This window comes from Helianthus annuus, chromosome 9, assembly GCF_002127325.2.
Source record: "Helianthus annuus cultivar XRQ/B chromosome 9, HanXRQr2.0-SUNRISE, whole genome shotgun sequence".
In the NCBI taxonomy this organism is placed as follows: domain Eukaryota; kingdom Viridiplantae; phylum Streptophyta; class Magnoliopsida; order Asterales; family Asteraceae; genus Helianthus; species Helianthus annuus.
Window position 1 is genome coordinate 71,566,853 of NC_035441.2, and position 25,304 is coordinate 71,592,156.

The window sequence follows — 25,304 nt, forward strand, 5'->3', positions numbered from 1 at the left end:
ATTTTTAAATGTTAACATTATTATTCTTTAGAAACATTTCAAAAAACTAACGCGTTTACAAAATAAATTATTAATGTTTGTTTTCACAATAACGTAACTTTCTAGCTCAATTTTCTTTTAAATTCCAAACTCACCCTTCCAACATGCTTCTTTTATGTGAAGTTCATCCGTCCGGTGGAGAGTGCGGATACTAACCCACTAGTTAACTCCAAAACCCAACTAGTTTTATGATATTTGAAAAGTGTTTTAGATATACATATACATCTAGGAATATTCATCCGTTTCTTTATAAATAGGGATATTCATTCATGGTCTAGGGATTATTATGATCGCTACAAATCAGGGTTAAAAAGTTGCAACAATTTTTCAGTTTTTCATCCATCACAACAAACCAACCAAGCCAAGAGACCCACCCCTACAAAATCAAAACTTCCACAACCCCTTCATTCTCATTCTTAGCCTTCATCCCCTCCCCTCACTAATATCAAATACTCTTCATCTTCCTTCATCTGTTAACAACCGCTTTTATACTTTCTTTCTTTCTCTTTCATTAACCTCCCAATTTTTCACATAATACAATCGCTAATTCGGACTGTTGAGTCAATTAGGGTTAGGGTTTTCTTGGGTTTTCGTTAAACTGACTATTAAGGCAAGGGTGTGATTCTTGTTCTGATTTTAATTTTAATTTTTTGGGTTAAAGTTTGCGACTTTACAATACCCTTTACGCGATTGTTCAATCTTGTTCTGTTTCTGTGCAAATTCTAGTTGGTAATTTGTTATGATTTTATGATGTTTTAGCCTCTAGGGTTTTGTTTTACAATGAGGGTGTTTTAAATTGTGTGTTTTTTTTTTTTTTGTTTAATCTTGAAAATTGGTAGTTTCTTGATGGTGGTGTTGAAGGGTTTGATTGTAAACAGTTCAATGCACATTGGTTTGTTTAGTTATGGAAAGAACTGAACCTACATTTGTACCTGAATGGTTAAAGAACAGTGGAAGCTTAAGTACTACTTCTCATCAGTCTTCATTGCAGTCTGGTAATTTATGTGTTCTTGTATTTTTTGTAGTTTGTGCCTTGGTTTTAGAATGCGCGCGTTAGGAGTGCATAATGCGTCGCGCGTTATGTAGTTGACCAATATTTGAACAAATTAGATCATAGACGATGAGAATATATGATACTTTAGCGTAAAAAGTTAACTAGTTAAAATAATATCTATGAATAATCTTTAGTATTTCTCTTAGTAGTGCATTAGAGTGCTACGCGCTTTTAAAAACCAAGGTTTGCACACAATGTTGATGATAGTTTACCTGTATATTAAGTTTTAGTTTTATAAATTATGATATTTTGTTGCTATAGATGATCAAAGTGGATCGGTATCTCTTAGAAGAAAGTCATTAATTAACAGTGGTGATAATGAATCCGGACGCGCTACAAGTACGACGTCTGCATACTTTCGTCGCCCTTCTAGTAGTAACGGTCGTTTAAGGTCCTATGGTAGTTTTGGGAGACGGGATTGGGATAAAAGTAAAGAAAAATACGAAAACAGGTACCGCGATTCCGATCCGTTGAGTAGCATTTTACCTAGTAGGTTTGAGAAAGACGGATTACGGCGTGCACAGTCGAATCTTTCCGCAAAACGCGGCGAATTTTGGAGTAGGAGAGTTGTAGGTGAAAAAAACGGTCGTAATAATGGGAAAATCTCGTTTGAGAAAGATTTCCCGTCTTTGGGGTCAGAAGAGAAACAAGTGGGTTTGAGCAGTGCTATTCAGAGTTTACCGGTTGGTACTTCGGGTGTTATTGGTGGTGGTGATGTTTGGACCTCGGCTCTGGCTGAGGTGCCTGTGAAGGGTGGACCCAATGGGTCTGCTTCAGTATCTGTAACTGCAAATGTGGCGGCAGCTGGGCGGAATATGGCGGAGACTTTGGCTCAGGGTCCCCCTCGTGTTCAGACTGCTCCTCAGGTACTTCAAATTTCAAACGAATGTGTTTGGATTTGCTTTTGAAACTGTTTATTTTGATTGGATAATCAACTTTTAATGTTTGTATAAACTGATTCTATTCTACTTGTAATTATTTAGGGGTCAAATAGTTGGTTTTGAAACTGTTTATTCTAATCTTTTTAAAAGTCCCAATGTGTTTGCATTACACATTTGAGACGTAGTGTGCGGTCATTTGTTTAATATTTAGTTTTAAATCATTACAGTTGTCTGTTGGAAGTCAAAGACTTGAAGAGCTTGCTGTGAAGCAATCCAGGCAGTTGATTCCCGTGACTCCATCGATGCCTAAAGCCTTGGTAAGAGTTTGTTGTGTATAAATTAGGGGTGTGAACGAGGCAAGCTCTGCTAAGCTCGTTTAACTTAATAGAGCTCGCGCTCAACGCGGCTCATATAATATTATATTTATACACATTTGTAATTATATTTATAATTATAATAAGTTTGTATATTTATATATAATAATAACTACTATGTAAATATATATTTCATATAGAGTAAATTATGATCTTGGCCCCTGTGGTTATATCACTTTTACCCTTTTAGCCCAAAAAAGATTTTTTTTATCATCTGAGCCCTCAACGTCTTTTTTCCTAATCCTTTTGGCCCCTAACACTAACCCCATCCATTAAAATGTTAGGGGCCAAAAGGGTTTGAAAAAAAGACGTTAGGGGCCAAAAGGGTTAGAAAAAAAGACGTTGGGGGCTCAGATGTTAAAAATTCTTTTTGGGCTAAAAGGGTAAAAGTGATATAACCACAGGGGCCAATATCGTAATTTACTCTTTAATATATGAATAAAGATTTATACATAACTGGCTCGTTTAGTCCAGCTCAATAAAGGAAGCTCAAGCTCGAGCTCATTTATTATATGAGCTCTGATACAGGCTCGATCTTGTTTAAACTCGGTGTGATTCGAGCTTTTAGCGAGCCAGTCACGAATCGTTTACACCCCTAGTATAGATAGTAGAATGATCGACGCTTTGGTTTCCATCTACTTACTTTTCTAAAGGAAAAGGAAGAGATTATTTCTTGTGGTTTTAATATAATAATATGAGAAGTTTTCTTATATATATCCTTAAAAACCTAAACAGGCTTTGAACTCCTCTGATAAACCAAAGCTAAAGTTGGGGCAACTTCAGAGTCCTCACATCGCGAACCACCCTACCCCCACCCGACCTGTATCTATGAACGCTGACGTCACCAAGTCATCAACCATCGGAAAACTTCATGTCCTTAAGCCATCACGTGAAAGGAACGGTACCACTCTCGCAAAGGAGATCACAAGCCCAACAGTCGGTAGTAAATTACCGGAAAGCTCTCTTGTTGACCGCAAACCCTGTGTAGAGAAAAGACCTTCCCCTCAAGCTAAAAGCCGAAATGACTTCTTTAACCTTATGAGGAAGAAAGCTATGGCAAACAGCTCATCATCCTCTGTTCCTGTTGACCCACCCGAGTCAACTAATGATAAGCCCAGTGAAGGTGGGGTCCACCCAAACGATTTGAGCAGCGATACCGATGCTTGTGTTGTGACCGAGAAGTTTAATAATAACGAGAAGAGTCATTCAAGCTCTGATGTTATTTTGTACTCGGAGGAAGAAGAGGCCCGATTCTTGCGGTCAATGGGTTGGGAGGAAACTACTGAAGAAGATGGCCTTACGGAAGAAGAGATTAATTCGTTCTACAAGGACCTAAGTAAGGTAAAATATCTAAAATCCATACGGTTTGGTTCACGGTTCGATTTTGGCGGTTAACAGGTGTAACGGTTTGGTTTGGAACTTGGAACCAACCATGTAAACCAAACCGCCTGTTTCACTTTTATATATATACTTTCATTTTTGGGATATGTACTTTTGTGTATGTATTAAAAATTTTTAGGGACAAAACGATTCAAATCGTTGAAACTGACCATGAATTTTATTCGATAGCATATTGTTAAGCTGACGATGAATTTTGTTCATGCAGTATGTGAATTTAAAGACGGCTTCGAATTTTTTCAAAGGAACACAGCTGAAGTCTTTGATGCCGCTCAACTTACTGATGGGAAAGAATGGTGAATTTTCGGCTGACACTAAGGTGGATTCTTGATTTTTGGTGCTATGAGAGTGTAGGAATCAGGTTTTTGTTTTGGAAGGTGCAAAGAAGAAATCTGGGTTTTTGTTTGGTTTTATTATATCTTTTTTATGTTTCAGTTCAACAACATAGCTTATGGTTTATTAGTCATTTTTAAAGAAAAAGAAAGAAAATTTACTGGTATGTTTTTATTGGTTTTTCTTTTGAATGCCTTTCCAAAAGTTGACTTGAGGGGATAACTATAACCAAGGTAGCGGCTAATGTGGTGGTGCACAAATTAAGTATTGGGGTATATTCAGTTACCGGTATGGTTAACAATGTTAAAAACTGGGTCCGGCAATGATTGGGTTGGATATGGAAGCATGTTTCTAAGAGCAGGTAATTGTTTTTTTCGGGTTTTGGCAGGTATAACCGGGTTGGGACCGGTTTCAAATAACTGATGTATAGCCGGTGGGTATGTAATCGGGTACGCCATAACCGTATCTGGTTTTTTGTTCGGTCGGGTGGTTTGTTTGCACCTCTAGGCCAATGAGAGGATATATAGTAGAAAACTGGATTGGGTTGGGCTGGCCTGTTATCTATATACAATACAAATACAAATGGACTGGTTTTGATTTAAACTAATGGAAATGGAGAGAACATTGAGATAAGTTTGGAAAAGCACCAATGCTAATTGTGTTAAAGTTGTAGAGTCACCTTTACTAGAGTAAAAAGTCACACACAGAGCATTAGTGCGTTATATACTTGTAAAGAAATCGATGCAAGAAAAGTAATCAAGTTCGAGATTGGAGTGATCAATGTTCAGCTTTGGGGCAAGTAGTGTTCCTTAATATGAGTTTTAAGCAATCATTTTATATATAAGTTTTTGTATTTAGGATCTTTTTATCATCTATTATATGTATTTCTTTAATTACATACATGTTAAAAGTAGTTTACAAATGTTTAATTGTCAAAATTATATATATGTGTCATAACTATTTACATATATGTAAAAAAAACTAGTTTACATATGTGTAATTATAAAATTATATATAAAAAATGATAAAATTACTCTTAACATGTATGTAATCGTAAAAATACACATAATAAATGATAAAATTATCTTAAACATAAAAATATATAAATAAAAAGATTGTTTATTAGGAGTTCTGTGAGTTCTATAAAGATTTATAGTTCTGAAATGATCCTGGCCCTAGATATGAATATATGATAGCTAACAAGACAACTTGTGCTTTCTATGGACTCTAGATATCAACACTAAATCAGTAAAATCTCTTTAGCTTGGTGTTGGGCATAAGATTTGTGAACCCAGTAAATTCTTTGTTATATTTTTAGTGTATGTTGCATCTTAGGTAGTCTTTTTTGTGTTGCTCCAGGATTATTTTCATTGTTATCATCAACTAGTACAAGAGCGTTAGGGTTGTCCATTGTTCGTATTTATTAAGATTAGTTAGTGATTTTGAATCCACTTGAGAATAACCTAGTAGAGTGGTGTTGATGAGTTAGATAGATTTTGTAGTAGGAGGTTATGGGTTCAATCTTCATAGTATGCAAGTATAATGCCCAATAATGCCCCAAACAATCATTAAACAATTATTATTATTTTTTAAATTAAAAACTAATAATATTTCATTAAATAAAAAATTACAATACTCTAATTAAAAAATAAACTTATTTGCCCCAAACTATTGAAATTTAAGTTTTTAAACTAAAAACTAAAACCACAGGGGCCTAATTTGCCATTTTGCCAATGTTCAAAACCATAGGGGCCTAATTTGCCATTTTGCCAATGTTAAATAAACCACCCGCCTCCCAACCCTTCTTCTTCGTTTGACCGGCAAAAATTCCGGCTAACCACAAAACCCAAACCCACTCGAATTCCGGCAAAAATTTCCAGCTATCTCCATCTCTATCTCTTTAAACCCACATGGTGTTTTCTGATTGGCCAACAATTTGCAATTTTGGCGTGATTTAAAACACGTTGGGGAGTTTTTTTTCGAAAATAACACCGAAAAACGCCCAAGGGGGTGGAGCCTTGGCGTGTTCGGGCGTGTTTGGCGGCTTTTTTTTGAAAATATCACGCCCACTACGGACGGTCTTAGCTTTTTTTTTTTTAAATCAAAATTAGGTCAGGTTTTGAATTGTCAGGCTTTTTGAATTATAAGAATGTAAATTAACCTAGCTCAGCTCAGCTCAACTCGAGTCTAGAGCCTGTATATAAAGCTTAAGTTGGGTTTATAAGTAGTTTTTTATGTTGATTATATCATAAGAACAAGGGTAAAACATAAACCCTAATGATGTAAATTCAATCATGAACAATAAAATAAGAGGTGTGTACCTGATTAGCAGTCACCACACCAGAGAGGGAAGTAGACGTCATGTTCGTCAGATTGGTCTGGTTCCCCTTTAGGATGTATCTTCTTGATGGTAGTACCGAGTTCTTTAGGGTTGAAGAACTCGTAGTAATGGAGAGAGAGGAGGGACGATATTGAGTGTGATGTTATGAATGTCTAACCCTAATCCCTCTCTAGTAATCTCCTTATATACACCCAAGGGGAAACCCAATTAGTTAATTAGGATAATCTGGCCCATCAACAATTACCAACTAATTTATTATAGGTTTTAATATATTTTGATCCATATTATATAAATGATAATGATGGCTACTAGATTAAATATATAAATAAAATATTTAATCTTACATTCTCCCACTTAGCCGAATAATCATTTATCATGAGTATTAGATTAGTCTGATCAGAAGTTAATACTCATTTTAGCCTTAAACAAGTACTATAGCAGAGAAATACAGCCGTTGAATCATTATGCGACTCAGGACCCCCATTAGTCATACTATAGCCTTAATTTAAAACCTAACAGTTATGATCAAAATACAAACAAGCCCTTTAGCGTTTGATTTGTATTTATAGTTGTCTATATGTCATTACACCGGCAGAACATATGTAAGAGACATACAAAATCAAACTGATGAGGAATATTAAAAGTTAATCATTCATAGTACGATATGCAGTTGTACATAGTCATCAATAAACCCGTGATTATTATAAGCGCTTACATAATAGTTATGGGTGATAGACTTTTAGTTATAGGATCCTTAAGCATATCATGAATGCATTCGATACAAAGATTTAGTTTCCTCAATTCGTTCATAAACGAATAATTAATTGTGTATCGAAATTCAATGCAGCACCTCTCGAACTGTTACTGTTCAAGGAGACATGGTAGCTGACTTTATCACAATAAGTCTTCAATATATTAATTATATGGAGTTAATAAACTTATGAGTCCACTGATAAATTTCCAACAACATTTAGTGACTATTGCTTTGTGATCAACAATATATTATATCGTCATAACTTAGGTTGTTATTATCAGTTTATTATGACTCCTCCATAAGATAGGTTTTGTCTGCTGACATAAGGATATACCCGAAATTACATTTTGTAATCTTTGAATATCACAAAGTTAAAGTAATAAACCGGTTTGAGTTCTCACTTCTTGTTTAAAATATAGTCTCTCGTTCCTTTTAAAGATATTGTAATACTCTATTAAATGCTTCACATTAATCTAGACATATCTAGTGTGTTGCAATGTGAGTAATACTTAAACGAGTATAGACTTAAACTTACATAAGGCTTCTAATTAATGAAGCGTAAGAAATAATCTCATTTATCCTATTATCCTCTAAAGGAGAGCAGCATTGTTTGTTACATATGCAAGGACCAATTTAATGTTAAACTTATGGAACGGAAGTAATGTCCCATTTGGTCTATCTCAACTTGTTATGATATCTATTATGTAAGAGATATCTTTGAGATCTATTATATCAAAGTTTGTATTAACAATGCTTTGACTTATGTAACATCTACTTGTCAAAAGAATATCATCTATATAGACAAGTTTATCTTAGTTGCTCCCACTCATCTTGAGGTAGGTACATTAATCCACTAGGTTCTTGATGAAAATAATTGCGTTAAGATTTCATCACATTATGATGTTTGCATTAACCCATACATGGATTTTATTGGCTTTTAGACAAACTGTTCTTTAACCTTCAGTTCGAAACTTTAGGTTGTTATCTAATGAACATGTAAATGTGTCAGCCATTTGTTAGGGAAAATTGTTTTTAATGTTCATCTAATGTAGCTTTAAACCATTATAAACTACTAGAACAGTGATGATCCTCAAAGAAATCTTTGATAATTTATCTCTTCCTAAGTATAACCTTTGACAATCAATCATGCTATTAGTGTCTTAACGTTTGTATCAGGATTTGGTTTAGTTACGAACACTCTTAGGTAATTCAATCAAATCCCAAACGTTACACGAACACATATTCCATTCAGATGATTGATTTACACTAATGGCTTGATTTTAAGAGATGGGATCATTAAACATTTCCAAAATCCATTTCAACTTCATTAGGGAGGTTATGTAATCATCAAAGTTAGTAGGCTTTTAAACCTAGATAACCTCCTGAGTTGATTATTGGGTTCATTAGAAGTTTCAGTTTTATGGATTAGCTCTTGATTAGGTTTCTATCATTTTCAGGATTCTAAGTTTGTAAGAGTTGGTGCAGTATGGTGTACAAGAGGTGTAATCGGAGTTAAATTTGGAGTGAAATTTAGTGACACTCTTCCCCCCGCCTCTTGTATTCCTTGCAAGTCATTATAAGGACTTTGACTGCTCCCACTGACCTTAGAAAACTTTAGGAACTCAGCATGCTTGTGACAACTGGTAATTAACGCCTTTTAATTACTCAATTAACAAACGTTTAAGGCGATAATAAATAGTGCTTAAGGCACAAATTAACTTAATTAGGGTCTTGGTATGCCTGGGAACGCTGATCGGACGTTACAGTGCGCGTATGAGGATTTTCGTGAAATCTACTGAATATTAAGCGATTACAAACTGACACCGTACAAAATACTGACAACACCGACAAATACAAAGTTTATACGTATAACTTATACATGTGAATGTGATTTTTGCGGAAATAACACGCTTTCAAACGCCCCAAAACGCAAGCGTGAACGAAAAACACAATATTAAGAACCGACAACGAAACGGAGACCCCAGACACGCGTATTACCTACAAAACCAAAGTTTTGTGATTATTTAGCTTTGGTTTCAAAATTTATTATTCGTAGTTGAAAACGGATTTCAAAATGGACAAGAAACGACAAACGACCCGTTTTTACGCAGTATGACGCAATCTACGAAATACGTGTCATGATATCGATTTTCGACGTGATTTTCGAGTGTTTCGACTTAATATCGTAATTTACGACGTTTTATAAACTTCGGGTTCTTGAAACGGGCTTCAAAAGTTTTACTGGGCCACTCAAAACACACTAATGGGCCTAGGGCCCAACCCATATTTAAAAACCAACTATAAAAGCCATATTATAAGTTGAAAACCCTAACCCTCTTTCAGTTGTATTTCAGCCGACACCAGACCTCCTCATTTTGTGCTCTGTATCTTGTCCTAGGGAAAACCCTAGACAATCTACACACACAACAAGCAGACACCCCCCATCCTCTCTCTCGTGCCTTGACCGGCGACCAGACTACTTCCGGCGCCCTCCTACTCCGACCGTCGCATCCTCACAACCACCCTCCTCCTTCCTTCACGCGCACACCCGTCCCCCTCTCTCTGGTCCGAGTTACAGCGCCACACCGGTGTTGCTGCTGCTGATGATGATGATGATGATGATGGTGATGAGGGTTACGGCGTCGGGGATGTCAGTGGCGACGGCGGATGACGGGCGGCGGCGGTACACCGGCGACGCCACCCTTCACGGTGGTGGCAACAGTGGAGTTTGGTAGCACATCTCCGGTGAGCCTTTTACTTTTTGCTTAATTGTTCTTTTTCTTTTCTTTCACTAGGTGATATCGGATATGATTTTTTTCCGGTGAGGTTAATGACGACGGTGACCTGAAAGATGATGCTGAAAATCTCGGCTCAGGTTCTCGTGTTCGGTTTAACCGGGTTCAGAGTTGATGTTGTTCGGGTCAAGTTTTTGGTCTCGGCTCGGAGGCAGGTCAACAGAAGTCAACGAGGGTCAACAGTTCGGGTCAACAGACTTTGTTCGGGTCAAGCTTGTAGTTCAGTTCAACTCGAAAAAAAAAATATAATAATAGTCAACACCGGTTCGGTTCGAGATCAGGCAAACACGGGTCGACAATTTCAGTTCGGGTTCCGGTTGGGTGCAACTCGGTCAGTTTCAAGTGCGGGTTTTGGGTCAACAAGTCAACGCTGGTCAAACTTGGTCAACTTCAGTCAGCAGATCGGTTCGGGTCAACTGGTCAACTGGTTTAGGTCAAACGGCTCGGTCAGATGGTTCGGTTCGGTTGACTCAGTGAAATCCGAGTCAACTCAATCAACAAAGTTCAAACAGGTCAACGCCCGGTCAACACGAAGGACCCGGTAAAGTTTTAAGCGTAGCGAATTAGTTACGTTAGATTTTATATAGTTAAACGCGAAACCGAGCTCGACCGATACCGTTAGTGATTAATCACGTTTTATTTTTATCGTATTTGATAAAGATTTAGTATATATTGTGTGAATTGATTGAATTCTTGTTGAGATTTGACAAAATACGACAACTTTTTATTGTCGGGTTACTTCTAAAACAGAGGAAACTCTGTCCGATTTCCATAAAAATTCGAAACACGACACGTATTTATAGTTTCAAAAACGACACTTAATGGAATTCGAGTTTATTTTTTTATATAAAATAAATATAAATATATATTTATTTGACGACGATCTACGATTTACAAAACGAGGTATAAGTTAACGAAACCCCACGCTTGTTTAACATAAACATAAGATTTATATTTATTTCAAACATTGATATTTCCAAACGCTTTTATACAATAAATATAATGTTACATTTATTTCAAACATCGTTAACTCGTATACTTTTATAAAATAAATGTAATTTTTATATTTATTCCAAATGTCAACGATTCAGAATTCTGATTTGAAACGTTTAGTATTCAAAAGAATCACATAAAATAAATATAATTATTTATATTTATTTCGATCGTCTAAAATCCGAGTATTTTTTTTATAATTTGAATATAGTAGTTTATATTCATTTTCAATTGTCGAGATTCGAGTATATACATATTTACTTATTGATTTCGACTCACGAAAGCTACGAAGAGCCGTACTACCTTTCGAGATGACTAATGCGGTTCATAAATATATTTATATATTTATATTTTATATAAATATATATCCTTAACCTCTCGAACACTAAGTATTTCTAAGACTTAGTTTTATCCCGATTATAAACGGGATCAAATAACCACGGAATGGTTATTCTAAATCAAGATAACACCACCTTAGAGTCGTTTAGTTAACGATTCGGTAGAGCTCGGACACGTAGTTTAGCTACGTCAATTTAGTTAGAAACTTATAATTATTCCTTGATTAGGAATGCCTTAGTTGCACGCTAGCGAGTTCACATTCGTGGGATGACACTACGGAATCACATTTAGCTAGCTATGCACAGGAATATACAGGTGAGTTCATAACCCCCCACTTTTTACTGTTTTACATTTTTATAAAATGTTTTCGGGGGTGGAAAGACATGCAAGTTTTGCAAAATCACACAAGGTTTCGATAAATGAATATTGCATATTTATAAACCATTTTGCGACATGATTTTAACAAACTCAAATGGTTTACGAAAAGATTATGCTAAACATACCGGTTTATAAAAACATTAGTGTTTTTCGAAACATGCATGAGTTTTAATAACACGAATGGCGTGGGCAAAGGCCCAAGGACATGGGCAGAGGCCCAAGGACATGAATAACTCTCACATTATACGTTAACTAGGGTATGGTTAAGCTAGGGAATGAACTGTTAGATCAGGTGAGCGAATAGTAATCTCTCTTAAGTGCCATTAATCTTGTATAAGACCGAGGGCAAAAGTGGTAGATCTATCGGGTGTAGCGAGCCCCACTCTTGGGTCCTTGTGTGGCCCATGTAGTGCTTTTGTTGTTCTAACCGGATGGACCGGGGGAAATCCGCTAGGGTTGAGTGCTTCCTATGTCGCCACACATATTAATGTCCTTGCAAAACATTAATGATCTGTTCATAGACGCTTACATACCAGTTTTAATACTCAGATTTTCAAATGTTTTTAAGATTCATTTGAAGTAAACTCACAAATACATGGATTTACAAACTTTGGTAACGTTTTTCAAACTATACCTAAGTAAGAGGACGCGCTGATCCTGCTTACAAAGGTTCGTTTGGGCTCGGCCCATTCTCTCTCGTGCAATGCACAAAGACTCTGGTGGGCTAGACTCACAGTTTTTCTTATATCATGCCAAGAAAATGATTTTACTATATTTTCTCACAACTTTAAAACCGGTTATCAAAAAGATTTATTTTAAATCTTTTCAAAACAAACTATGAACTCGCTCAACTTTATGTTGACTTTTTCGCATGTTCTTTCTCAGGTTGCATTTTCAAAACTATGGAACGGTTGGAATAGGAGAACCCATGGGAATTCAAGTACTTAGCGGCGTTCATTTTCTAGAAGTCTTAGCTAATTGCTTCCGCTGTGCAATGAAGATACCGGTCCAGTCACGCCATGCTCTGATAATTTCGGGGTGTGACAATGCTTAGGGTCAATATTTAACGGCCAAACAAATTCTAATAGAGAAAACATATTAATGAACATATTAATGACATTAGTCATTGTAGTTTCTCTTGTTGAGGATTATGTTAGGTTAGATAAGATATCTAAGTGTGCCCACAATTAAGCAACAATGAAACTTTTGTAAAGGTAGCTTTAGATTTTAAGGAGACAAGTTTTGATAAAACAGTGTCAAGATGGAGCAGTGTCTTGTACAAGAGGTGTGTAAATTGAAGTAATATAAAGTTTTCACTCCCCACCTCTTGCAACTATTGCAAGTTATTATTAAGACACTTAATGCTCCCACTGATCTTTAATATCTCTAGAATGCTACAAGAGAAGTTTCAATGAGCTACGTGACGTGGGAACCTATCACATATACGTTAGACTTTATTTGATTCCTTTAATGTCCAGATATCATGAGAAACTTTAGGGACATATTTAATAGAAATCTTATTAAGTACATATATGAATAGACTTCTTTTAAAAACTGTGGGCCATATACGACAAATTTAGATACAAGTAGATAGTCTTTAAATGATAAATGAATTATGTCTGAATGTTCCATTTGGAATAAGTTCCACGAATGTCAATGAATGACTTATGATGGACCCATACTTATTCCTTGAGCCAAGTGATATTTAGGGCTATAACGTCATGATTTAAAAACACTTAGAATGAGATTAGATAAGAAATCATCCTCATTAACCATGTCATGATTTCTCATGAATTTTGGTTATAATGGATGAAATTTGTAAGTCTCATTTTTCTTCTGTCAAATTTTTCATTTGCATGATGACAAAAGTTGTGAAAGTGTAAGGTATCATCTGGTTTTATCTTAATAATGTTTCAATCCAGGTATTTAGAACAAATAAGATGAGAGTTTAAGATAAGTGTGACTTTATGTTGACTATGCAAACCTCACAACCTTCATAACATTGCTTAATTATGATACTATATTCTGATTAATAATCAGAATATATGTACGCTATCGAAAACGTTGTTAGAAGATTGCTTATTATTGTTCTTATAGCCTTAACATTTAATCATGTCACTAACTCTCATTTTAGTTATTTGTTAACTTCTGGTAAGGAAACGTTTAAAACTAGAGTGAAGTAATCATGTGTTAATAGGAATATTATAATTAGTAGACTTAAATATCTTTAATAAGTGACTATCTAATTAATTCATCCAACTGTTCTTTAGAATAATGGATAGTCTCGTTGCTTATGTTTAGTCTAATGACATAATTATGCAGTGAGATTTTCCTTTGAAGAAACTTGGAGTTGGGATTTTGTACTTGTATTTTGTCAATGGACCTTAGAACAATCCTCTTTTAAAGTTTAAGTGGTTGTAGGGTGAGTAACAATTTATTTTCCAGTTTCAAACATTTATTTCTCTGTACATATGTTGCTTATCAACATACTCATTATACTTTAGTATTGTTGAGTGTTATAGTTGATTTATAAGGCATCAAATTGTACACGTGAAAAACTTAATATGGAATGTACTGGAAAATGTACTTATTTCCATGCGTAAGCCCTTAACTTTATGGGTCATGGTATTGTACATTATTATGTATTCACATATACCACTTAACTTTATAGTTTAGAATTTTAAAAGAAGGCATGCATCTTAGGAGTTCTAGTGATTATTCCATATATAAGAGATTAGCCTTAGGAAAATCTTAATCTGAAATAACTTTAGTGATAGCATTATGTTAGATAGTTCTTGATTATCATAAGAGACATCATGTTCGATTTGTCCTGATCATCATGCTCTAATTTTCTTCTTTATAATCTTTATCAGAAGAGAGCAATAGGATTATCGTGTCTTAAGAAATAATCAAGGATTAAATTTAAGAGCTAATTCCAATAGAAACTTTAAATAAAGCAAACATTTTGGGTTTAGGAATTAGAGTGGATGAGATATATGTAGAAGTAAATTATAGTGAGTAAAATTATGGGTACTTAAAATAAGGCAGACGAAATGATCATATAATTAAGTAAGGGTCATTAATATAAGGATCATTATGTGAAGAGATTGTGATATGTCTATTACTAACATCAAAATAATAGACTTAGTAAAGTCCTACTTAAACAAAGACAAATCAGCTTTGGCCAGAAGTGTAATCATTTAAGTATGTGTGCAAAGTAATCGTGACAAATCAGCTTTGGCCAGAAATGAGACAATCACTTTAGTTATGCACTTGTCAAGCATGCTAAACATAAATGAATTAAATCAGCTTTGGCCAGAATTAAGACATTTCACGTTTGTAATGCATACTTAACATAGCTTTTATAATACTTGAACAATAAATAGATGCATCAAATCAGCTTTGGCCAGAAGTGATACATCAGAAGCTCATTCAAGTTAAGCCATTTTGGTTTTGTAAAAGATTATTTAATCCTTATTAATTAACTAAGTATTTACAAAACCAATTATTAATTAGCTAAGTCTTAGTTCACATTAAAAAGCCTAAAATAATGAGGTTTCGAGTGAGATCTCGACTCAGTTATGAGGTCTCGAGTGAGATTTCGAGTCAAGTCTCGACTCATCTTGCAACATTATGAGGTCTCGACTCATTAAGGTCTCGAGTCGCAACCTCAGTGTCTCGAGTCGTAATCATGGTCTCGACTGCTGTGTTTTGTGAGATCTCGACTCCTTGATGAGGTCTCGAGTCGCAACCATGGTCTCGAGTTGTGAAGATTGAAGTCCTTAGTCGGAACCTTAGTGGTCTCGAGTCGAAACCTTATGGTCTCGAGTCGAAATCGTTGTCTCGAGTTATAAAGGTTTGAGAACACTTATGATTTCGAGTCGTGACCTTGTGGTCTCGAGTCGAGATCTTGGTCTCGGCTCGTTAAAATTTATCTCGAAACTTCTGTTACAGCTAATTAGTGTGATAAGTTTTAATCAGCTAATTTTAAGGGATTTTGATTATAATTTCAAAATATCTCTATCTATCCAAGTTAATTATTCGATTAAAATAATATATTATTCGAAACTTGGAGATAAAGTTACACAATTTTAGGAAATATAATCAAAATCTAACTTATCCCTAAAGAAGGTAATTTGGCATATGAATGATAATAATAGAAACAATTATAAGATAACATGGAAAGTGAATATTTACAATCTTTTCCTTTAATTTATCCATGTTTTAAATATTAAAATAAATAAATAATAACAATTATCATCCATGTTCACAAACTTTACTGGGATTCACGAATTCACGTGAAATTTGACATTTTGCAAAAACAATGGATTTTCAATATAAGGTAATTAATGCTTCATGCATTCCAATGGTAATTAATTTATCCATGTGAAAATTGATGTTGGACATAATCCTGATCGCAAATTGGACTTTAGAAAAATAAAGCAAAATTTCATATATCCCATTAAAACAAATTTCGTGATCGAATCACATAATTAAATTATATAATCAACATTGCTCTGATACCACATGTTAATTATATCATAAGAACAAGGGTAAAACATAAACCCTAATGATGTAAATTCAATCATGAACAATAAAATAAGAGGTGTGTACCTGATTAGCAGTCACCACACCAGAGAGGGAAGTAGACGTCATGTTCGTCAGATTGGTCTGGTTCCCCTTTAGGATGTATCTTCTTGATGGTAGTACCGAGTTCTTTAGGGTTGAAGAACTCGTAGTAATGGAGAGAGAGGAGGGGCGATATTGAGTGTGATGTTATGAATGTCTAACCCTAATCCCTCTCTAGTAATTTCCTTATATACACCCAAGGGGAAACCCAATTAGTTAATTAGGATAATCTGGCCCATCAACAATTACCAACTAATTTATTATAGGTTTTAATATATTTTGATCTATATTATATAAATGATAATGATGGCTACTAGATTAAATATATAAATAAAATATTTAATCTTACATTTTAGGCTTGAGTTTAGTTTGTGGTCCGCTTGGTTTGTTATATATATAATTTTTTTTAATTATTTTCATATGTTTTGAAATATGATAATATATGATTTAATAAAAAATATATTAGAATCATACAATATTTAAAGTAAATTACACTGATGGATAGTCAATCTGATAGGTTAAAACTTCATACATGGTCTTAACTTTTAAGAAACAAGTATGTAGGCTCGCGTTTTGCGGCGAGACCGTTAAACCCATGGTTGCAAAAGTCATTAGGCGTTCCCTAGTCGGTCGACTGGGAAGTTGAGAGTACTCGCTCTACGCGGAGAATACTCGGGGAGTACTCGGACATGTTAAATTATAAAGAAATTACTTTTTGGAGATTAAATATATGTCAAATAACACAAATTTACTAATATTTATAACAAAATACGAGAAAATGATATTCATTCTTTAATACAATAGGGATAGAAATTATGTTATAGTATTATTTAAGTCAAACTAGGCCCGAGTTGACCTACTAGATCCAATTCTGGCCGAGGTTGACCGCGTTTGACCGACTCCGAGTAATTAGGCGGAGTCAAAGAAAGTCGCATCGGCAGCGTGCCTTGTAGCGACTACTCGGAGAGTACTCGGCCTTGGAAACCTTGTTTTACAACCATGGTTAAACCAAATAAAAAGTAAAAGTAAAAATAATGAATCATGCACACACGTTACGGCGTGTTAACTCGCAAAAAAATAGATCGAAAACATCGAAAAGAATAACTAAATCGGCTTAGGACCCGGGAGTTTCAACGGAGCTGTTAAACCGTAAAAAATAGACGTTAAAACCTTGAACCAACCACATCCGCGCGTTGTGACGTGTTAACTCACAAAATTTAGAAAGAATCGTAAAACGTTAAATTTGTAAAAGATGTAAAGTAAAGAGACCAAAGTTGAAAGTGAAAAAATGTTGGGTTAAAAATAGAAAATGTTTGTGACAAATATGTAAAAGATTAAAACTATGGGGTTAAAAGTGTAAAAGATGAAAACTACGAGGATGATGTAAAAGATGAAAAGCATAAAAGATAAAAAAAATAGTTAAAAGTAAATAAAAGTTAAAGAGTAAAAAAAAAAGTCAAACAAAATCGAATAGTGTCGCCCCCCCATAAAATATATTTCTAAATAGAAAGTTAGGGGAGTGGGGGTGGTCACTAGTGATAGAATTCTATCACTCACAATATCCAATCAACTCCTGTCATGTCATCACCCAATTTTCTATCACTCACAAGCATTTTGTAGTGGCGGTGGTCATCACTAGTGATGGAATTCCATCACTCACAACCTTTTTTATTTTTTATTTTTTTAAATTATTTGATGAAACTATTTTTACAAAACTATTTGATTTACAAAGTTTATAAGTTTTAACAAGGGACTAAAACTGCCTTTTTATTAAAGATAAATACAAAGGAATACAATGTTTTAAAACTATTTAAAACATAATCAAAGTGGAGGGGCTGTTTGTGTACAAATAACAAAAACTTTTAAAACCAAAAGGCACCCTCCTCCTCCTTCTTCTTCTTCTTCTTTAGAATTCGAGGCACATCTCCATTTTTTCCGGCACATCTTTGGCATATCTCCGGAGCCCCTTATCTACACGAATTTGAGGCGTTTTATTTGCGATAAACACGTGTCATACATGCAGTGGGTCTCCAGAGCCAGATTTTTGAAGTTTCACGCGTGAAGAAAATAACGAAATCGGGTTTACCGTTGAACTATAACGCGTTGAACTTGGAGTGGCGGTGGGTATAACGCGTTGAAGGTTGTGTATCACGGTGCTATAACGCACCGCCCCTTGTCCTCTTAGAGGAGATGGGGCAGTGCGTGATACAATAACGAAAACCAAGTTCAACGCGTGGAACAATTGTTTTTCCCACCGCCACCATTACAATAACGCGTGATACAATAACGAAAACCCGATTCCGTGATTTTTTTCATGGCGTGATATATGTTAGTTGTGAGGGTAGTTGTTGGTTGGGGGGAAATTGTTGGGTGTGGTGGTGAGTGATGACCACCGCCACTAAAAAAGGTTGTGAGTGATGGAAAAATGGTTGCTGACATGGCGGAACATGATTGGATATTGTGAGTGATGGAATTCTATCACTAGTGACCACCCCTACTCCTCTTACTATTTTAATATTTTAAGTAATATCAAACTATAGTGAATTTACTGCTGGAAAATATTTACAACTTTAGTACAATGTTAGAGTATATCAAGTACTTGCAATGTTCCTAATCACGTAAAAGCTCTTATTCTAAGCCATATGCCGTTTACTGAAGGAGTGCTTCAAGTTAAGTACTTGGGCGTCCCATTAATATCTTCGAGGCTTTGATATGCGGACTGTTGTGTTCTTGTGGAACGGATGTCTGACCGAATTTCCAGCTGGAAAAATCGTTATCTTTCTTTTGGGGGTCAGTTGCAACTCGTTATCTCTGTTCTCTCGGCAATGCATGTTTACTGGTCATTGGTGTTCATATTACCAACACGGATCATTAAGGAGCTTGAAGCTAAGATGAGAGGTTTTTTATGGTGTCAAGGGCCGATGGCTAGAGGTAAAGCCAAAGTGTCGTGGGATGCTGTTTGTATGCCAAAGTATGAAGGGGGTCTTGGAATTCGGCGGATTAGTGAGATGAATATAGCTCTTATGGCGTCGAATGCTTGGAGTATTGTGATTCATAGAGAGTCTTTATGGGTTGCGTGGATACATACTTATCGTTTGAAGGACAGGAACTTCTGGGATTGCCAAATTCCGAATAATTGTTCGTGGAGCTGGCGTAAAATCCTCCAGGTCCGCTCTCTTATTCAGCCGTATATTTGGGCTAAGGTGGGTAATGGAGAAAAAATTTCTGCTTGGTATGACAAATGGAAGGAAGTGGGTCCGCTTAAAAGTTTTTTATCTCCTCGGGCTATTTCAAATGCTGGGTTTAATCTCAAAACAAAAGTTAAGGATATATGGGACGATGGTAGATGGTGCTGGCCTGAGGAATGGCTCCGGTTATACCCTATTTTGAACGGAATTTCTCAGCAGGTTTTGGTGGAAGAGATCCAAGACAAATTCTATTGGAAATCTGAAAATAAAATGCTTGATTTTCCGTCTTCTGTGGCTTGGCAATCGGTTCGAACGAATGGTAATGAGGTAGCTTGGGTGGATATTGTTTGGTTTTCTAAATGTATTCCTAAGCATGCTTTCTTGATGTGGCTCATTATGCGGAAAAAGCTGTTAACCCAAGACAAGATTTTACGATGGGAGCATACGAGGGGGTCGAGCATGAATATGATGTGCTGTGTGTTGTGTTACGGAAATGTTGACTCCCATGACCACCTATTTTTTTCATGTAAATACTCTTCGCAGGTGTGGAATCTGATTCGTGATCAGGCGAATATGGAGGATGTCAATCCGGTTTGGGAGGATGTCAATCCGGTTTGGGAGGAGATTATAAGCTGGTTATTGGATAGACGATCTCTAAAGAAACTCAATAATGTTGTGGCCCGGTTAATCACTGCTGCTGCGGCTTATTATATATGGAGAGAGAGGAACGCCAGGCTATTCAGGAACACCACAAGGCCACCGGATGTGTTAGCAAAGCATATTTTAGCTACTGTTCGGTACAAGCTTATGGGAATGAAGTTCAAGAACACCTGTCAAGTCGTGGAAACATTGAGGAAATGGAGCATTCATGGGAACCTGATAGTTGACGGTGATAATCAGGCATCTAATATGGATACGTAGTCATTGTGGGGTTTTAATCTAGTTTGTTTAGACTAGTTGTTTTTCTTGTTTGCTGGGTGTTTTGTTTGGTTTTTTGTTTTCCATAGGTGGGGGTCTGTCCCTTCTATGTTCTAGTGTATGACTCTCATGCACTACATGTGCTGTTTTGGTTGAATTTATAAAATCACCGGGGTAACCCTTTACCAAAAAAAAAAAAAAAGAGTATATCAAGTAGTGATTTTATCTCAGTTAAAATACATACAAACTTATATTTGAACAACCGTTTTTTTCTTAAAACAATGTCAAATTAAAATGATTTGAACTGCGACTGATGAAATAAGGAAACGCAAACTGTGAAAGTTCGATCCCAAACTAAAAGGTCTAACTGCGACTTATATCACAGGTACATCTGTTATTCCATAGATCCCCTCAACATCTTCTCATCCACCAGCAATCGTTATTCCATAGATCCGCAACATCTTCTCATCCACCGGCAACCCCTGCAGTCACTAAAAACCTACAGTTCCGTCCCAACGCGCCGCAACGCACGCAGGGTATAAAACTAGCCACAATAAAAGGAAAAAAAATGAAAGCGTAAGATAATAAATTTTGAAACTTTTATTGTGTACGAATAATTATAATTGTGCCTACAAAACCAAGCTCGGGCTATAGTCGCCTTGATTTTGGATTTTAATTGTGCCTACCCAAACTTAATCAACAAAACACTCAGCCACTTCCAGAGCTCCTGCGTGTACCTCATCCGCACGCACACAGCATTGACAGCTAGTGCAAGTACAAATAGTACAAATGGAAGGAGTCTGTAGCCAATCAACGTGCACCAAGCTCCAATCAACTTGCACCAAGCTCTGCCCATACAATTCCCACGATGATTAATCGTACAAGGGACAGGTTGTACAAAAGGACAGTGACGTGTAGCCAATCAGCGTGCGTCGTTCACTGCTCCACGATCTCCACCCACAGCTGATGACAGACTCGACAACAAGTACACTCGGCAAGCTAGGTGGCACCAATCACCGTGCGCCACGTCCCTCTACCTCTGCAAACAATGTCTGTCGTGTCAGATGAGACAAACCGGATAATCCTTGTTGGCAACGTCTGGCCCATGGCCAATCAGCCCATCTCCTTCACCACACCCTTCGGCTATAAATACCAACCTTCAACCACAGGTTTAAGCATCTGTTCTCTCTCACTCTCACACTTAACACACACTCGTTTTAGTTCTTAATGCAATATTTATTCTCACGTCGGAGGGTGGTTACGAGGAAAACCCTCATCTTCTCCTCATAACGAACTTATGGTGTTTGTTAATTTGCATATCGCTCTCAAGACATCGCCAATCATTGATTAGAAGAGATTAAGGATTAACTTCCGTGTAGAGACTACTCTTTTGGTTCTAACCCCGCGCGGAAAGAACCAGTGTTTCTTCAAAAACCAAGCTCAAGCTATAGTCGCCTTGATTTTGGGGAAAATAACGGGCCACGTCGGCCCAACTTTTTGAAAGACGGGTCCGATAAAGAGTATTTCAAGGACCAGGCCAAAGAGAAGCCCAGATTTTGCCCCTCTATTGAGTGGCTGCAAAAAGTGGAGGTTTTTGTAATCCACAAAATTGAAAAATCTAATACATAAAGAAGCCATCCAAATTTATAAAAACCACAGTTTATTAAAAAAAATTGTATAAAAACATGAAGTGAATCCACTTAAGTTTCAGATAACCATCAAAATAACCCACCCTTGTATTTTGAGCATAACTGCATAAACCATGTATTGTCTATTGAATTAGTTATGCAACCCAAAGTACAACTTTTAATACATCACTCACTCATTGCAAGATTAACAAACATCAAACTTTAATACAGCCTGGTCCATGGTCATTCTCCACTTAAACCACCATACTTGCACAAATGAAGGATAGGATGGAGGAAACAACAATATATAAATATGGGACGTTCAATGCACACACAATTTTAAATAAAGAGCTGCAATAACCGCATAAACACTTGTACCTTCTGCTTTAGTTGCGGTACATAAGGTGGTTATGTAACTGCTAACCTCATTGTATCTACCGAGCATCATGTAGAACTGTATTATATGGTTCTTGCAATTCTCTACCGAAACTTGGTTATGTGTTGAAACTTGAAAGTGAATATATATAAAAGAATCATGCAAACCACATGAACACTTGTACATAGTGCTATTTGATGTAATGGAATAGCGAAAGAGTGGATTACACAGATACATAACTGTGTATGCGGTTCTCATCTGTGTGTGTTTGTCAGTGTTTATTCATATAGCATAAGTAGGATGAACAAAACTAGCAGCACAGAAGACACATAGAGAAAAAAGATAAAGCACATAAAAAGCCATAGGTTCTTTACACAAAAATTTTACTGGTATATTACTTGAACATCATGCTTCCGCATTCTCAAGCTAACAAAATGTATATTATATTATTCAAAAACGATGTTTTGCTTCTCTTCTTTTCTTTTCTGTTCTTTTCCCCCTTGCTTCTCATGACCATTTCATCTTCAAGATTCTGTCCTGTTCATGGCCCCAAGACCTTCAATCCGACAATTCATAACTTTGCAAAAAACTTCTCTCAGTTGGCGCTCGAACGTATCTAATCCGGTCTTACACGATGTACAAACCAAAGATAACTCCTCAACTCCCTCTTTCACTTCTTTCTGCTGTTCTTCCGTCAATGGAAACTGGTGAGCAGAGTCGATTAAATCTGAAATCACGTTAATCGTCTTCTCCATTTTGTAAATCTCCCTCAACAACCCCGGGCTGTTCTTACGTTCACGCTTCTTTGATTCATCCAAAACCCGAGTATGAATCAATGACAGTGGATTACTCCACGAGAACTGCTTCGGTAAGGAGAAACCAAACACACCGCGATCTTGACACGGGATAGCAGCCACTACAGTCCATAACACAAACATTAGGACAAAACCCATCGTGTAAACGCAGTTCGCAAGACCGAAATGGTGGGAAATCTCGTTTGCTCGAGGCTGAATTAAACCGTTTGCCATTGACTGAAGCTGCTTACTTGCGGACCAAGAAATAGATACGCTCCACGAAAGCGACTTCGAGTGTCCTTTCTTCCGTTGATGGTTAACGTCTTTTCCTTTGTTTGGGCGCCCGAAAGATCGGTTTCTGTGTGAAGAAACGGATCCGGAGTCTTTATGATCGTCAAGCATGACGATAGCTAAATCGTTTAACGCCTTTCGTGCCCGCCTAAACTGTCCTTCGGTTATCAGATTCCTCTGTTTTGAGTCGAAAGCGGTTGAAACAATCTCTAAGTGCTTATGCCAGAGCCGAACTTTCTCGATACCATCACGAACAGCGTTACAGATATCGAGAGCCTTGATACTCCTATCGAAGAACTCTGTAAGCAGCTTGTCTAAAGGAGGTTTAGAAAGAGTTCCCGCGTTGTTCAAGAGAATGGCGGTGAAATGTTCTTGACAAGCGAGAAATGCGTCTAGTAGGTTTGACATCCAATCGATGGATAGAAATTGGTCATCGGAAGCTGACGAAAGTGCGTTGAACTGGCTAAATATTTGATCTTGAAACGCATGTAGTTCGAGATCAAGTCGTGATTTTGACCCGTTCTCGAAATGAACTTGTTTATCGACGTGATCAGCTCCAAACCCTAGAACAGATCGACGAAATGCCCCAAAGGGCTTACCAGAACTACTTGTAGACGGCATTTCCGCTTATAACAATAAATCCCCCAAAACCTCCATTGAAATGCTACCAAATAACGCTGAAAGCATACAGTTAAAACAAACTTATCACTAGTTACATACAAATCGAAGCATGATGAACAACAATTCCTAAGTTTTTCTGCTAAGTAACAACTTGTAATGGAATGATTTCAGAAACAAAAACATACTTCACATGATCAATCATAACTTGCATACAAATATGATGAACAACAATTCCTAAATATTTTTGTAAATTAACAACTTATAATCATAACTTACATACAAAGGGAAGCATGATGAATAACAATTCCTAAATTCTTCCGCAAATTAACAGAAATATTTCATAAAACCAAATAACAATTACTAGAACAGACTCTGTAACACATGGATTCATAATAACAAAACAAAAATTCATACAGATTTACAACATGATGAAGTGACTTGAAACATTAACCATCAAACTGAATCATAATGACGGTTAATAAAGTTATCATGCAAAACCCTAGCTACGTAATTCTCAAAAAACAGCTACTTCACACGATTAATCATAGCTTACAGACAAATCAAAGCATGATATGAACAACAAGCCCTAACTACTTGTGAAAATTAACAACTGGAACAGAACTATTTCATATATAAAACCAGATAGAAATTACAAGAAGTCTAGAAAGAACAGACGCATAAAAATAAAAGAGAAATTGATAGAGATCGAGAAGATGATGACCTTTGAATGGTGAAGTGAAGAATCATAACGAGGGTTTTGGATTTGTAGCGAAGGAGCTTTGAAGCCCCTTGCTTTGCTTTGGGGTTCTTAAAACATGAATCCCAATGCAGTCTGAATCGAAGAATGTTTTCAGAAATAGAATATCACACCAATAAATAAATAAAATATATTTCTTTTTCCCATTATATTATAAATTTAATGTTGTTTTACTTTTTCTATAAATAGTTTTTATTTTAGTAAAAATGACCATACATTGACAAAACAATGATGGACCATATCTCATAAATGGTTATTAACATTATTTAAGATTTTTCGTGTTATAAATTTACATCGGGATAGTTGGTAAACGGGTAACAAGTTGTGTCGCTATCCTTTTTTGAATAGCAAAACTAAGACTTTTAAAAATTACGTCCATAGATCTCAGGGTCATAACATTACTATGCATGACTCTTTGAACTC

General features: G+C 36.1%; 2 protein-coding genes across 4 annotated transcripts; one reads left to right on the plus strand and one right to left on the minus strand.

Annotated features, from left to right (window-relative positions):
- The first annotated feature begins 261 nt into the window (after positions 1 to 261).
- LOC110865990 lies at positions 262 to 4,245 on the plus strand. Of its 2 annotated transcripts, XM_022115341.2 has the most exons (6): positions 310 to 768; positions 879 to 1,034; positions 1,355 to 1,959; positions 2,202 to 2,291; positions 3,084 to 3,689; positions 3,955 to 4,245. In XM_022115341.2, the coding sequence occupies exons 2-6, from the start codon at positions 944 to 946 to the stop codon at positions 4,075 to 4,077; spliced, it is 1,515 nt and encodes a 504-aa protein (XP_021971033.1). In that variant the 5' UTR covers positions 310 to 768; positions 879 to 943; the 3' UTR covers positions 4,078 to 4,245. The 2 variants fall into 2 exon arrangements, with proteins under 2 accessions (XP_021971032.1, XP_021971033.1); XM_022115340.2 differs by having other exon boundaries at positions 262 to 1,034.
- Positions 4,246 to 22,748: 18,503 nt separating this feature from the next.
- On the minus strand, positions 22,749 to 24,996 carry LOC110865989. 2 transcript variants are annotated; one of them, XM_022115339.2, is made up of 3 exons: positions 24,846 to 24,996; positions 22,941 to 24,180; positions 22,749 to 22,837 (listed from the first exon to the last, which is right to left on the minus strand). In XM_022115339.2, exon 2 carries the CDS (start codon positions 24,122 to 24,124, stop codon positions 22,943 to 22,945), a length of 1,182 nt encoding a protein of 393 aa, XP_021971031.1. In that variant the 5' UTR covers positions 24,125 to 24,180; positions 24,846 to 24,996; the 3' UTR covers positions 22,749 to 22,837; positions 22,941 to 22,942. The 2 variants fall into 2 exon arrangements, with proteins under 2 accessions (XP_021971031.1, XP_021971030.1); XM_022115338.2 differs by having other exon boundaries at positions 22,749 to 24,180.
- Between the last annotated feature and the right edge of the window lie 308 nt (positions 24,997 to 25,304).

Excerpts from the sequence above, each read along its gene's own strand:
- LOC110865989 (XM_022115339.2), bottom strand. The coding sequence starts at position 24,124 with ATGCCGTCTACAAGTAGTTCTGGTAAGCCCTTTGGGGCATTTCGTCGA.
- LOC110865990 (XM_022115340.2), top strand. The coding sequence starts at position 944 with ATGGAAAGAACTGAACCTACATTTGTACCTGAATGGTTAAAGAACAGT. Across the intron at positions 1,960-2,201 it reads GTGTTCAGACTGCTCCTCAG|TTGTCTGTTGGAAGTCAAAG; the intron begins GTACTTCAAATT and ends AAATCATTACAG. Across the intron at positions 2,292-3,083 it reads CATCGATGCCTAAAGCCTTG|GCTTTGAACTCCTCTGATAA; the intron begins GTAAGAGTTTGT and ends AAACCTAAACAG.